At 49.9% G+C, this 15,950-nt stretch overlaps 1 protein-coding gene across 1 annotated transcript; it reads left to right on the forward strand.

Annotated features, from left to right (window-relative positions):
• The first annotated feature begins 6,476 nt into the window (after positions 1–6,476).
• Positions 6,477–14,027, forward strand: LOC102123665 (uncharacterized). Its single transcript, XM_065547574.1, has 9 exons — positions 6,477–6,524; positions 7,937–8,017; positions 8,183–8,311; positions 9,403–9,453; positions 9,541–9,634; positions 9,730–9,836; positions 11,229–11,287; positions 11,617–11,758; positions 12,083–14,027. The coding sequence occupies exons 1-9, from the start codon at positions 6,477–6,479 to the stop codon at positions 14,021–14,023; spliced, it is 2,652 nt and encodes an 883-aa protein (XP_065403646.1). The 3' UTR covers positions 14,024–14,027.
• Positions 14,028–15,950: the final 1,923 nt, after the last annotated feature.

The raw sequence follows: 15,950 nt of genomic DNA on the forward strand, positions 1-15,950 counted from the left end.
GATTATGTGGAGCAGCTGTGGAACACTGTGCAGGGAATCCAAGAAGAAACAGACCTCCAGCGACCACAAAACACAATGGAAGAAATATGCAACAATATAGGCTGGGCATGGTGGCTCATGTCTGTAATTTTCAGGGCTTTGGGAGGCCGAAGTGGGAGGATCCCTCAAAGCCAGGAGTTGGAGGATCCCATGTTGCCAGACTGGGCAACATAGCAAGACCCCATCTCCAAAAAAAAGTTAACAATTAGCCAGGTGTGGTAGTGCACACCTGTGATCCCAGCTGCTCGGGAGGCTGAGGCAGGAGAATCGCCTCAGCCTGGGAGGTCAATGCTACAGTGAGCTGAGATCATGCCACTGCACTCCAGCCTGGGCGACAGAGTGACATCCTGCCTCTAAGAAGGAAAAAGGGCATGGTGGTCACGCCTGTAATCCCAGCACTTTGGGAGGCCGAGGCAGGTGGATTATTTGAGGTCAGGAGTTCAAGATCAGCCTGGCCAACATGGTGAGACCTCCTTTCTACTAAAAATACAAAAATTAGCCAGGTGTGGTGGTGAGCGCCTGTAATCCCGGCTACTTGGGAGGCTGAGGCAGGAGGATTGCTTGAACCTGGGAGGCGGAGATTGCAGTGAGCCGAGATTGCACCACTGCACTCCAGCCTGGGGGACAGAGGCTGCACCACTGCAGCTTTGACTTACCGGGTTCACGTGGTTCTCAACCTCAGCCTTGCCAGTAGCTAGGACTGCAGGCACAAGCAACCACGCCTAGCTAATTTTTGTATTTTTTGTAGAGATCGGGGTTTGCCATGTTGCCCAGGCTGGTGTCGAACTCCTAGGCTCAAGTGATCTGTCGCCTCTGTCTCCCAAAATGCTGGGATTACAAGTGTGAGCCACTGCACTCGGCTAATAGTAATGAACTTTGAACAGAAGGAAAAAATGTTATTATTTACTTAGTTATGTTTTATCTGTATTTTCTAATTTTTCTAAACATGTAAAGATGAAATTCTATTAAAACTCAGTAAGACCTCAGAACAAAAAAAGTAGAGTATAAATATTTATTTTAGTTGTACAAACTTGGTTTCTGGAAAAAGAATGGAATAGATTTTCTGAGAAAAAAAATTCACTTTGGCCGGGTGCGGTGGTTTACGCCTGTAATCTCAGCACTTTGGGAGGCTGAGGTGGTGGATCACCTGAGGTCAGGAGTTCAAGACCAGCCTGACCAACATGAAGAAACCCCCGTCTCTATTAAAAATACGAAAATTAGCCAGGCATGGTTTCAGGCGCCTGTAATCCCAACTACTCAGGAGGCTGAGGCTGTAGAATCGCTTGAACCCAGGAGGCAGAGGTTGCAGTGAGCTGAGATCGCACCATTGCACTCCAGCCTGGGTGACGAGCAAAACTCTGTCTCACAAAAAAAGAAAAGCCGACTGGCTGAAAGGATTAAAAAAGAAAATATGATCCATCAATGTGCTATCTACAAGATAAACATTTTAAATTAAACAGATTGAAAGTAAAAGGATACAAAGATACAACATTTAAATAGCAAAAAACCGCCAAAGTGGCTGTACTAATATCAAGTGAAATACACTTTAATTTAAAGCAGGGCTGGGCATGGTGGCTCACGCCTATAATCCCAGCACTTTGGGAGGTGGAGGCAGAGAGATTACTTGAGCCCTGAAGTCAAGATCAGCCTGGGCAACATGGCATAATCCCATTTCTACAAAAAATACAAAAATTAGGCGGGCATGGTGGTGCCCACCGGTGGTCCCAGCTATTTGGAAGGCTGAGGGGGGAGGATCATGTGAGCTGGGGAGGTCGAGGCTGCAGTGAGCTAAGATCAGGCTCCTGCACTCCAACCTGGGCAACAGAGTGAGACCCTGTCTCAAAATAAAAAAAATAAAAAAGGGTTGAGATGCAAAAAAAGACATCATTTTTTATTTTTTTGGGATGCAGTTTCGCTCTTGTTGCCAAGGCTGGATGGAGTGCAATCGTGTGATCTCGGCTCACTGCGAACTCTGCCTCCTGGGTTCAAGTGATTCTCCTGCCTCAGGCTCCCAAGTAGCTGGCATTACATGTGCATGCCATCATTCCTGGCTAATTTTTGTATTTTTGGTAGAGACGGGGTTTCATCTTGTTGGCCAGGCTGGGTTCGAACTCCTGACCTCAGGTTATCCGCCTGCCTTGGCCTCCCAAAGTGCTGGGATTACAGACGTGAGCCACTGTGCTGGCCAAAACCTTCATTTTCAAAAAGGCTGGGTCAGGCATCATGGCTCATGCCTGTAATCCCAGCACTTTGAGAGGCCAACGCCCATCTCTACCAAAAATACAAACATTAGCTAGGCGTGGTGGCATGCACCTGTCATCCCAGCTACTTGGGAGGCTGAGTCAGGAGAATTGCTTGAACCCAGGAGGCGGAGGTTGCAGTGAGCAGAGATCGTGCCACTCCACTGCAACCTGGGGGACAGAGACTCCATCTCAAAAAATAAATAAATAAAGCCTGGGTGCCAGCTGTGGTGCATAGGCCTAGTTTGGTGACTCCTGTACTTAAGATATAAAACTGAAGAACAGTGGGCGGGAGCTTCCCTCTAAAGGCACAGGACGGGCAAGCTGGTCCCTGAGCAGTGACTTTATAATAACTTGTTACACTGTGTTTTTTCTTTTGTTTTGTTTTTCGTTCGGTTGGTTGGTTGTTTGAGATGGAGTTTGGCTCTTGTTGCCCAGGCTGGAGTGCAATGGTGTGACTCAGCTCACCGCAACCTCCGCCTCCTGGGTTCAAGCGATTCTCCTGCCTCAGCCTCCCAACTAGCTGGGATTACAGTCATGCACCACCACGCCTGGCTAATTTTGTATTTTTAGTAGGGATGGGGTTTCTCCATGTTGGTCAGGCTGATCTCAAACTCCCAACCTCAGGTGATCAGCCCGCCTCGGCCTCCCAAAATGCTGAGATTACAGGCATGAGCCACCGCACCCAGGCTTTTTGGGTTTTTTTCGACAGTCTGGCTCGGTCGCCCAGGCTGGAGTGCAGTGGCGCGATCTCAGCTCACTGCAACCTCTGCCGCCTGAGTTCAAGCACTTCTCCCACCTCAGCCTCCCGAGTAGCTGGGATTACAGGTGCACACCACCACGCCCAGCTAATTTTTGTATTTTTTTTTTTTTTTTCTGAGACAGAGTCTTGCTCTGTCACCCAGGCTGGAGTGCAGTGGTGCTATCTTAGCTCACTGCAAGCTCCGCCTCGTGGGTTCGCACCATTCTCCTGCCTCAGCTTCCCGAGTAGCTGGGACTGTAGGTGCCCACCACCATGCCTGGCTAATTTTTTTTTTTTGTTTGTTTGTTTGTTTTTTTTTTAGTAGAGATGGGGTTTCACTGTTTTAGCCAGGATGGTCTCGATCTCCTGACCTCCTGATCCACCTGCCTCGGCCTCCCAAAGTGCTGGGATTACAGGCATGAGCCATCGTGTCCAGCCTAATTTTTGTATTTTTAGTAGAGACGGGGTTTCACCATGTTGGCCAGGCTGGTCTCACACTCCTGATCTCAGGTGATCTGCCCGCCTTTGCCTCCCAAAGTGTTGGGATTACAGGCATGAGCCACCGAGTTCGGCCAGCTGCCTGATAACACTTGCACAAAATGAACCTGTTACTTCATTTTTCCCCACTGCCAATCACCTCCCCCCACATTTTAGACCATCACACTTCCCTAACCTAGAAACAGCCCTCAGCCTTATCTCCAGGGAGATAAGGATTTGAGTGCTGTTCTCCCACCTCCTCACTTGGCGGTCTTGTGAATCTTTTTTCTTTTGCAAAACCCGTGTCGCAGTGATAGATTTGCTGTGTACAGGCAGAATGGACCTCGACCTGGCCAGTGACGCTGGACAGCCACGGCCGCTTCCAGACAGCCACTGCTGTCTCTTTCCTTCTGCCTTCCAAGTCACACATAAACACCCCTTTTGGCCAACTCTTCCTCTGGGAGGCTTCTCCTCAAGGGGCACCAGCACTGATGGGGAAGCCAGAGACAGGCAGCTCAGGATGGGGATGAAAAGCCAGGCATGTGGAGGCCGACTTCAGCTTGGCCCTGCTCCCTTGGATAGAGAGGCTGGAGCCCAGGGCATCAGCCACAGGTCTTGGGACAAACCCTTGGCCCAGGAAAACAGAGCTGGATGAATCCTTGAAAACCACGAGATCCACCGTCTCACTCCCCAGACAGGAAAGTCAGGCTCTGACTCCTGCTGTGGATTGCCGCAGGTCCCGGGCCGCTAACTCCGTTCTCTCTGGCCAGCACCACTGCAGCCTGGGCCTCAGCTGGTGGAGAGAACTGGGCTCACCCACCGCCAAGGGAACTGCAAAAAGGGCACACGGCAGTCCTGGGCAGAGCCCCGGGCCAGGACGTCAGCCAGTTGCACAGCAGGGAGGGCACCTGCCCATCTCCACAGTCATCCTCCTCCTGGGCACCCTTACCAAAAGGCACTCCTCGAAACAAAATAAGGCCACGCGCCGTGGCTCATGCCTGTAATCCCAGCACTTTGGGAGGCCAAGGCGGGCAGAGGACGAGGTCAGGAGATCGAGTGATTCCACTTTTCTTCTCTAGTAAGTTTGGACATTCAGATCTAGTTGGTCTTTTATCATAGAACTTCTAGTGTGCCCGAGTCTTACATTGTGAAGATCCTTTTCTACAATATTACATATAAGAGGATATAAATGGTACTAGATGAGATCAGGCTGGATGAGAACTGATACTTGTAAACATACTTTTTAGATGAATCTCTGATTGCCATTCGGTTTCTTTTGAACTTGTAAAAATAAAACACATTGGCTGGAGGGTGGAAGTAGGAAGGAGATTTATGTCTTTTAATTGCATGTCATTGCTTCGTATCGAGACAGAACATATAGTATCCCTGGCTTTGGACCTACAGAAGGAAACACATTTTTCTACCTGCTGTATGCCAGCGGTTCCTGAACACCTGGAGGGCTTATTGCAGCCTGGATTGCTGGGCCCCACTCCAGAGTTTCTGATTCATCAAGTCTAGGGAGGGGCCTGAGAATTTACATCTATAAGACATTCCCAAGTGCTCCTGGTTCAGAGACTATATTTTTGAGAATCACTCTTATGTACTAACTGTAAATTGTAGAACTTTAGAAAAAAGCTTACTTTGGTCTGGGATAAGAAGCACACAGGTAATGGAGCAAATCATGAAAAAGTCAATCCTTGATCCCAGGTAGCAAGCACTACACAGTGACAGAACACAACTCTTGGTTTTCATGATTGCAAGTCATAGCCAAGTATCAAGTGAGAAATTCAGTTTCATTTTCAGGGATTAGAGAGGCCAGGTGATTCTAGAAAAATAGGATTTAGTGATTAACCTCATGAGAGTAGGAGTTATTTATGTCCTTTTTCACTCCCCCATCACTTAGCATTTAGCCTTACTTTAGAGGGTCCTGTATTTGTTTTAAACTTGTAAAGAACTTTGAGTGCTTATTAAATGGAAAGCTTTCTGTGAGTGTGTGTGTGCGTGTGTGTGTGTATGTGTGTGTATGTGTGTGTGTGTGTGTGTATGTGTGTGTGTGTCCGTGTGTGTGTGTGTATGTGTGTGTGTGTCCGTGTGTGTGTGTGTGTGTGTATTTAGAGACAGAGTCTTGTTCTGTAGCCCAGGCTGAAGTGCAGTGGCATGATTTTGGCTCACTGCAACCTCTGCCTCCCAGGTTCAAGGGATTCTCCTCCCTCAGCCTCCCAAGTAGCTGGGATTACAGACACCTGCCACCATGCCCAGCTAGTTTTGTATTTTTAATAGAGACAGGGTTTCATCATGTTAGCCAAGCTGATTTTGAACTCCTGAACTCAGGTGACCCACCCACCCCAGCATCCCAAAGTGCTGGGATTGCAGGCGTGAGCCACCACACCTGGCTCACAAGCTTTATGTTTTTAAAGATATTAGACATGTTTCTTGTTTTCTTTTTTGTTGTTTTGTTTTGTATTTTTAGAAAAACAAAAAACCCTTAACAATAATGTAGGAGAATAAGAGAAAGGTTTTCCAAAAAAGAGAAATCATTGTGATTATTTATCTTAGTGGAATGTTGGATAATATAGTCTGCTTTATCAATCATCAAGCACACTATAAAATTTCCATTTTAATAGGATTTGTACCTCAATTGAGGTAATCCAGTTTTAAAGTCTTTAAAGTGAAAGCCAGCCCCGCCCCTATCCTGGAGTGGGCGGGGACAGAGGTTACATGGCAGCTTTCCTTGTGACATCACAGGTTCTTCAGGACAGGCTGCTGTCTGGCCACGCCTCCTTTCCCTTGCATCTTTCTCATTGACCAATAGGCTTGAAGCATTAAGGCCACGCCCCATTCTGCATTCTAGTGTGGCCCTGGTTACGCCTCCTCTGGCTCAGTCACACAGCTACCTGGTAGGTGACTGGAGGTGTATAGTTGTCCTCGCCTGGATTGTGCTGATGTGGCCCCAACCCCACCGCCCTACCCATCCCATGATGTCCAAAGAGACCCAACCGATCAAATTGGCCAAGGCCAAGGAAAAGGTAAAATGCACCAGGTTGTGGCACCCCAACCCAGCCCCAGGCGCCCTCTGACAGTCAAGCTGCTGCCAGAGTCTGTGCCACTGCTGAGGCACACTAGGCTGGGAACCCCCCAGTGCCCCTGGGCTCCCCACACCAAAATCTTGTGAGCCAGCCCAACCCCCTCGTGAGTCCTGCCTCTGCCCTCACCAGCCACCCCAGGGTGACTTTGAGCTGGTGACTCCCAGGGCTTCCCACTCCATACTCTGCCCTTACCTCCTGCTACCCCAAACCCGACCTTCTTGGGCTCTTTGGGCTCACGTCTCCAAGGACCTGGGTGCCCTAGAACCTGCCCTCACCAGTTGTCCCCTGGTCACTTTGGACAGGTGACTCCTGGGGCTCCCCGCTCCATACTCGGCCCTCACCTCCCGCCACCCAAAGCCTGACCTCCCTGGGCTCTTTGGGCTTCCATCTCCAAGGACCTGGGTCCCAATCCTGTGACCCCCACTCCCCAATCTCAAAGCGGCAACTTGGGCATTGCACTCCTGTGTCCCCCCCCACCACTCCACCGAGGAGTGGAATGTAGTGATGTCGCAGTCCCTCTAGGAACTGTCATTACTGCCACGAGACCGGTCTTTGGTCTTAGGACCCAGTCCCCTAAGTGTTCTTGCCCATTTCTGGTTCCTCTGGTTGTAGCACAGGTTTCCAGCTGGAAGGAGATTGGGGACTGTGGGACGTAGGAGAGAGAGGTTTCAGGCTGCCTTACTTCCTTAACACAGACGTTGACAGTGTGAAAAGCCTGCACCTCCCCCATGAGCTCAACACATTGACGGTGTTCTGGGTGGCAATGGGAGAACGGGTTTAGTTTGATTTTCTCCCAGGCTTCTACTCTCCAGAGAGACTCGAACATTGTTTCTGAGTTCTCCACCTCAGACTTGAATTCTCCATTGTTCTGGGACCAGAGTGCCCCTCAGTCAGTGGTTGCTGGAGTGAGATCTGCCTATCTTCTGTGGAACAGATCTTGGGAAACTGAACTTGACAGCTTCACTCTTCCTCATCTCATCTCCACCTGGGGTACTTTGAGTGCCACAGGATAAATGTGGGGCATCTTTCTGAAGCATCAGTTTCCCTTGATTCTACCGAGAGACAAAACATTAATGTACTTAGGGGTGACAGTCACATAGATGTATAAGAATATACAAGACTTCTCTCTGAAATGAGGGTTGGGTTGTCCTCTTTGTGTTAAATTCCCAGATTTCACAGAAAGGCTGCCTTCTGCCATGAAGATACATTAATATAAATTTTGAGAAGTACTGGTGCACTTCTTCACATTAACAGACGTGTGAGGGTGTATGACTCTAAACCACACAGTGTACAGTTCCTGCCTACCTGATATTTGCTTTTCTGCCTTTGCCTCTGATTTTGGTCCCTGGCAGCTGCTGACTTGTGGCAAAATCCCCGAGCTCAGAGTCAGAAGACTGAGTTTCAGTTCCATTAGTGCCTTCTGTTCAGCCATGGTATCAATCCCTCTCAGTCACTAAGTGATTGTGACAACACTTCCTACAGTTGTTGGTGGCATTAAATCAGATGGTGCATAAGAGTATTTTGTAGAAACTGTAAAGCAGGATGTGACTATAGGAGCTTGTAGTTCTCATGAATATCACTGCTCTTCCTTTCCACAGTTGAGAGACTACCATCCCCAGGCCAACCCTAGTGTTGGTACAGGAGCAAGCGACACCAAAAAGAAGAACATAAATAACGGCGCTAACCCTGAGACAACCACTTCTGGTGGTTGCCACTCTCCTGAGGATGTGAGTCTTGGCTGGCCAGGCTCCTGGGGACAGAGGGCCCAAGGGGTGGTGGAGGGTAATTGTTAAGATTGTGGAAGAACTCCCAGGCACTGCTTAAGAATTCTGGGTTTGAATCCTCTCCATCTACTGGGGATATGATAGAGGCAAATTCCTTGAGCTCTTTGAGCCTCTCTTCTCACATCTGTAAAATAGGAGTGGTGTGGTTTTACCTACATTGGTGAAGTTTAAATGAGATTTATCATTGTTGTTTTTATGTTAATCCCTAGTCCACAGCCTACTGTAAAGTCTCCTTCTCGGCTTGTGTTTCCTGAGGTAGAGTTAGAGAGTATCAGAGGTGTCTGTTAGCTCTGAGAGTCGGAGAGTTAAAGGCCCACTAGAATGGAAACCTCGGGACCGAGGGTTTCTGTCTGCCTTTTCCATCCTGTTCTCCCGCTGTGAAGAACCGTCTCTGGCCCGTATGTGCTCAGTCAATGTCTGTTGAATGAAGGCACCTTTCTAAATCACAGGCTGGCAGAAGGGTGGGCTTTTCTCACACTCCATCTCTGAAGGTTTCTGTGACTGTCTTTTCGAGAGAATCTAGTTTCATAATTTGAGTTCTGTGGCTGTGGGCACAAACCAACAAAGACCCAAGTCCTTTTTCTTTGGGAGTTGAGGAGAGTTTACCAGTTTGTGTTCCCATTGGGTCTGAGAACTTTACCTTTAAAATCCATCCCTGGCCCCTGCCTACCGCTTCCTGGCCTGGGGAATAGAGTCAAAGGGGCCACCCTCAGTCACCTTCCTTTGATTCTCCCCACAGAAACAGCAGAACCGAGCCCAGCTGGAAGAAGTGACGTGATTTCTTTGTTTGATCATGACATGACTGCTGGGTTTTAGAAGCACTCAGCAGTAGAGGCCCCAGTCTCCTCTTGCCCACTCCCAGCCTGGGGAAGAAGGCTCACCCCCCAGATCCCACCCCGTCCCCACAGGGTTCCTGATAACCTGGTCCCATGGGTGGGCCTGTCCTGGGGCAGTGGTGCCGTTCTGGGGGCATGTCTCTTGCTGTGCCATCTCTGTTTCCCCCTAGTAAGAGCTCTGTCTTCCTCTTTCTATAGGAAAAGAAGGCAAGCCACCAACATCAGGATGCCCTAAGGAGGGAGCTAGAGGTGAGTGGAGGGTGTGAAGTTCCCTCCTGTCCTCTGGAGAAGGTTTCTTTGCTTCTCTTTCAGCACTTGCTTTTTTTTTCCCCAAAGGCCCAGGTTCATACCATACGAATCCTTACATGTGAGAAAACTGAGCTTCAGACGGCACTCTATTACAGCCAGCGTGCTGTCCAGCAGTTGCAAGGTGGGAATCTGGTACCCCATCATCCTTCAACCTGGCACTTTGACAGGCCTTTATGGGGAGTCCTTTGGGCCGCATCTGAATGTCTCTCATTCCAGGAGAGTGCAGGCATCTGGTCGGCCGCCTGCATGATTCATGGAATTTTGCAAGAGATTTAGAGCGGGATCTCTCTGCTGTTGCTACACAGAAGAAGAAGGCTGACAGGGTGAGTCCACCACCTGCCCCATCCCCTGGGAGCCCGGCTTCACAGATGGAGGAGTGAGCCTAAAAGTCCCTTCTGCAGGATGGAGTGTCCTGCCCAGAAAACAGCATGGCCATTTCTTGCTGCTTTTGTGTGTGGTGGTTAGAGGCTGACAGGGGCTGAGTCAGCTGCTGTGGGTGAGTTGGGGGGCGCCGTGGGGAGTGAGCACCGGACATAGAGCTCACAGGCCAAGTGCCCGCCCTGCCCATATTTCACTGTGGACTTGGCCAAGTCCTAAGTGGCGGTTAGGATACTTGTACCATAAAGGTACAGAAGAGTAGCTTGAGTATGTTATTATTTGTGTTGAGAGAGGGAGCCTGTGTGTGTGTGTGTGTGTGTGTGTATTATGGGAATATACAATAAATATGTTTGTAAGGATTCATAAACATCTCAGGAGAGAGGAACAGTGTTGGGGGGAGATGTTTCCCTTCTGTACTTTCTGAGTTTTGGACGATTCAAATGTATCATCCGTTCAAAATGTCAACAAATGATTAATTTCCTCCTTCTTATCTTTGCCCCTACCCCCAGTGAAAGAATGGGCTTAGAGAATCAGATATACCTGGGTGTTGAAATCCCAGCTCTACGTGATCTTAGGCAAGCACTTCACCCTTAATACCCCATGTTTTTCATCTATACGATAGAGGTAATAATGGTAACCGTCTCCTGTGGAGGTTGTGAGGATTAAATGGGATTGTTAGCGCAGTGCCTGGTGAAGCAGTCAGTAAAGGTTCCAACAGTGGTAGTAGTAACAGTAAGAACAATAGCAATATTATCTGATCTCTCTGGGCCCCTGTTAGCCAGCTATGAATTCAGTCTCTTTCCCTGTCCCTTCCACCTTTACTGAGTTCTTTGAAAGACAAATGAGGGCCAGGTGCTCTGGCTCATGCCTGTAATGCCAGCACTTTGGGAAGCCGAGGCTGGCGGATCACCTGAGGTTGGGAGTTCAAGACTACACTGACGGACATGGAGAAACCCCATCTCTACTAAAAATATAAAGTTAGCCGGGTGTGGTGGCACATGCCTATAATCCCAGCTAATCAGGAGGCTGAGGCAGGAGAATTGCTTGAACCCGGGAGGCGGAGGTTGTGGTGAGCTGAGATTGCGCCATTGCACTCCAGTCAGGGCAACAAGAGTCAAACTCTGCCTGAAGAAAAAGAAAAAGTAAGAAAGAAAGAAACAAAACAAAACAAAAAAGAAAACCAAAGGAGACCCTGGGCTTGGAAGTGCCTTGAGAGCATGTCAGGTGTGACTGGGAGTGGGGAGTGGTGTGTGGAGTGGTCACGGTGGCTGTTGTTCCTGGTCGGCCAGCCGCTCCTCTGCCTGCTCTATCCTGACTTCACCTTTCTCTATTTGCAGTACATCGAGGAGTTAACAAAGGAGAGGGATGCCCTGAGTCTGGAACTGTACAGGAACACGTAGGATGGGGGATCGTGGGATGGGAGGTCTGGGGGTTCGTAGCGTGGGGGGTGTGCTGGGAGGTGGGGGTACAGGTGAGCATGGTGAGAGGCTCATACAGGTTTTCATGTGTGCACAGGGAAGCTCTAGTGCCGGCTGTGCCACTGACTCATGGGGTAGCCTCAGGCAACTCATGTCTTCTCTCTGGCCTGCCACGTGGGGCTTTAAATTCCTGGGGTCCCATCCAATGCCACGGTTCTGTGGTTGTGGGGTGAAAGCAGAGGGTTGATCACCACAGCGGTCCTTTCTGTTCTTTGTTCATTCCTTTATCTACTGCCTCTGGTTGTAGCATAACCGATGATGAGCTGAAGGAGAAAAATGCCGAACTACAAGAAAAACTTCGACTTGTAGAATCTGAGAAGTCTGAGATCCAGCTCAATGTAAAGGAGCTAGAAAGGAAGCTGGAGAAGGCCAAGCTCCTGCTGCCACAGGCAAGCAGCTACAGCCCCGGGGGTTGTGGGATCCCCGTCCGGCTGGGACCATGGTCTAGGATCATGCAGGCTATGGGGAGGCTCCAGTCAAGAGCTGGAAAATTTGGGCCCTTGTTCTGGTCCCACCATAGAATCCTCTAGAGTGTGCTAAAAATCTACAAAGTGGGGCCCTGCCTGGGGAATCAGAATCTCAGAGTTAGGGCTTAAAAATATATATTTTAAAGGATCATGCGTGAAAACCATTGTTTGATAGATTACATTTATATGACTATCCCATGAGTCTGTTTCCTTCTGAGGTTCAAACCAACACTTTCACTGTTCCAGCAGCAGCTGCAGGAGGAGGCTGACCACCTGGGTAAGGAGCTGCAGAGTGTGTCCGCGAAGCTCCAAGCCCAGGTGGAAGAGAACAAGTTGTGGAACCACCTGTACCAGCAACAGGAAGAGAAGATGTGGAGGCAGGAAGAGAAGATACAGGAGCAGGAAGAGAAGATACGGGAGCAGGAGGAGAAGAGGCAAGAGCAGGAGGAGAAGATACAGAAGCAGGAAGAGAAGAGGCGGGAGCAGGAGGAGAAGATGTGGAGGCAGGAGGAGAAGATACGGGAGCAGGAGGAGAAGATACGGGAGCAGGAGAAGAAGAGGCAGGAGCAGGAGAAGAAGATGTGGAGGCAGGAGAAGATGCATGAGCAGGAGGAGAAGATGCATGAGCAGGAGGAGAACATATGGGAGCAGGAGAAGAGGAGGCAGGAGCAGGAAGAGAAGATTTGGAGGCAAGAGGAGAAGATACAGGAGCAGGAGGAGAAGATGCACGATCAGGAGGAGAAGATACAGGAGCAGGAGGAGAAGATACATGAGCAGGAGGAGACGATAAGGGAGCAGGAGGAGAAGATACATGAGCAGGAGGAGACGATAAGGGAGCAGGAGGAGAAGATGCACAAGCAGGAGGAGAAGATACGGGAGCAGGAGAAGAAGAGGCAGGAGCAGGAGGAGAAGATGTGGAGGCAGGAAGAGAAGATACGGGAGCAGGAGGAGAAGATGCATGAGCAGGAGGAGAAGATAAGGGAGCAGGAGGAGAAGATGCACAAGCAGGAGGAGAAGATACAGGAGCAGGAGAAGAAGATACAAGAGCAGGAGAAGAAGAGGCAGGAGCAGGAGGAGAAGGAGGAGAAGATGCATGAGCAGGAGGAGAAGACACAGGAGAAGGAGGAGAAGAGGCGGGAGCAGGAAGAGAAGATGTGGGAGCAGGCGGAGAAGATTTGGAGGCAGGAGGTGAAGATGCATGAGCAGGAGGAGAAGATACAGGAGCAGGAAGAGAAGATACGGGAGCAGGAGGAGAAGATACGGGAGCAGGAGATGTGGAGGCAGGAGGAGAAGATACAGGAGCAGAAGGAGAATATGCACAATCAGGAGAAGAAGATACGGGAGCAGGAGGATAAGATACACAAGCAGGAGGAGAATATATGGGAGCAGGAGAAGAAGAGGCAGGAGCAGGAGGAGAAGATGCGGAGGCAAGAGGAGAAGCTACGGGAGCAGGAGGAGAAGATATGGAGGCAGGAGGAGAAGATACGGGAGCATGAGGAGAAGCGGCGGGAGCAGGAGGAGAAGATATGGAGGCAGGAGGAGAAGATACGGGAGCAGAAGGAGATAATACGGGAGCAGGATGAGGTGATGCGGGAGCAGGAGGAGAAGATGTGTGAGCAGGAGGAGAAGCTGGGGGAGAAGGAAGATATGCTGTGGGAGCAGGAGGAGAAGATGTGTGAGCAGGAGGAGAAGCTGGGGGAGAAGGAGGATATGCTGCGGGAGCAGGAAGAAAAGCTGTGGGAGCAGGAGAAGAAGATGTGGGAGCAGGAGGAAAAGATGTGGAGGCAAGAGAAGAAGCTAGGGGAGCAGGAGGAGAAGATGTGGAGGCAGGAGGAGATGATGCGGGAGCAGGAGAAGAAGATGTGGGAGCAGGAGGAGAAGATGTGGAAGCAGGAAGAGGTGATATGGGAGAAGGAGCAAAAGATACGTGAGCAGGAGGAGAAGATGCGGAGGCAGGAGGAGAAGATGCGGGAGAAGGAGGAGAAGATGCAGAGGCAGGAGGAGAAGATGCGGGAGCAGGAAACGAGGCTGTGGCAGCAGGAGGAGAAGATGCAGAAGCAGGAGGTGAGGCTGCAGGAGCTGGAGGAGAGGCTGGGGGAGCTGGGGCGGAAGGCCAAACTCTGGGGGAGCAGGCGGAGGTGGGTGCAAACCCTGGAGATCATACAGAACGCCCTCACCACAACTTAGCAGATAGTGGTTGGCTCCCTCTGCTTTTCCATCAGTCTGTGGCGTACAGCTTCAATGGTGGGAAGAAGGGCTTGAGATTTGAGGCTGGGGAGGGAGGCATGGGCCTCTAGGCAAGGGAGGCAGTGACTTAGGCCTGGAGGAAGGGGCCAGGGGCCAGGGGCCTGGGCAGATAACAGAGCCCCACTGTGCCCTCGCCACCCTGTTTATGGGCCCAGAATCTGGAAGCCAGCCACTGCCTACCCTGACACCTATCCTGCAGGTGGAGCTGAAGAGCCAAGAGGCTCAGAGTCTGCAGCAGCAGCGAGACCATTCCCTGGGTCCACTGCAGCAGTACCTGGCCGCCTATCAGCAGCTGGCCTCTGAGAAGGAGGCTCTGCCCAGCTGCAGCAGCAGGAAGCTCAGGGCAAAGCGGTGGCCGAGGTAGCCCCCCAATAGTTGCAGGAGACCCAGTTGAGGGAGTTGATGAGGGTGAGGCCCCGAGGGGGATGACCTGGCAGCCTCCGTGCCTTCTCACTCTCTTTTCTGGCCCCTTAGGAGCACCTGGAAGCTGCCATCTACCGAGCACATGACAAGAAGGCAAAAACAATAAACATGTAAAACCCGGCAGCAAGGCCTGGAGAAGAGTCAGCTGCCATGTGACTGTTTAGAATATAGTCTGAGCCCAAACCTGAAAAAAAAAAAAAAATTATTTATTTTAAATTGAGGCAAAATACTGGTCAGGCACAGTGGTTCATGCCTGTAATCCCAGCAATTTGGGAGACTGAGGTGAATGGACCACCTGAGGTCAAGAGTTCCAGACCAGCCTGGCCAATACAAAAATTAGCCGGGCATGGTGGCGCATGCCTGTAATCCCAGCTACTTGGGAGGCTGAGGCAGGAGAATCGCTCGAACCTGGGAGGCAGAGGTTGCAGTGAGCTGAGATCGTGCCACTGCACTCAAGCCTGGGTGACAGAGCGAGACTCCGTCTCCAAAAAAAAAAAACAAAACAAAAAAACAAACAAACAAAAATAACAAAAAAAATTTCTTCCTTATCTTCCTTACATGTATGTTTCTATTGGTTTTTTTCTTGTATGTTTCTATTGTTTTTTTTTCTTGTTCTTTCTCATTTAGTCTTGTCTTGTCTTATGGCATTGCTAGTAAAATTTTATCTGCCTCCAGAGAGTATTGACTTTGACTTTATGGCACACAATTGGAGTAAGCGCAGATCACCTTCATCTAGTTTGGAACTAAGCTGGTTCAAAGCAGGTTTTAGTTTTTGTGAGGGCTGGTCTATTTTTTATTCATTTGGACTCCTAGGGGTGACCCTTCCAGCGTTCCCACCAAGGTCCCATCTCCTTACTGGGACCCAAATTCTCATGAGGTCATTTCAGCCCTGTGAGTGCCACACATTCAGCTAGGCTCTCCAGCCTCTTAACCACCACTTCAGACTCAGTTTCTTAACCTCTTAGCCCTCTAGTGTTTACCAATCACCAAATGTCGGAAAAGCACTACAGACTGTCAAGGTCACCTCCTAGGCCTGGTCACTCAAGTCCTGACTGAGGTCTCCAATTACCTTCAAACAGTTGTTTTTGGTGGTGGGGGCACATTTTTGTCCAGTTTCTCTAACTGCTTTTGGGGGCAGGCTAATCTATAACAAGCTACTCTGCCTTTAGTGAAAGTTGAGAACCTTCATCTGTCTGGTTTTTTTGTTTTCTTTTGAGATGGAGTCTCGCTCTGTTGCCCAGGCTCCAGTACAGTGGCGTGATCTCTGCTCACTGTAACCTCCGCCTACTGGGTTCAAGCAATTCTCCTGCCTCAGCCTCCCGAGCAGCTGGGACTACAGGCCTGTGTCCCCATGCCTGGCTAATTTTTGTATTTTTAATAGAGACAGGATTTAACCATGTTTTCCAGGCTGCTCTCGAGCTCCTGACTCAGGTGATCTACCCGC

The sequence above is a fragment of the Macaca fascicularis genome, chromosome 7, assembly GCF_037993035.2.
Source record: "Macaca fascicularis isolate 582-1 chromosome 7, T2T-MFA8v1.1".
In the NCBI taxonomy this organism is placed as follows: domain Eukaryota; kingdom Metazoa; phylum Chordata; class Mammalia; order Primates; family Cercopithecidae; genus Macaca; species Macaca fascicularis.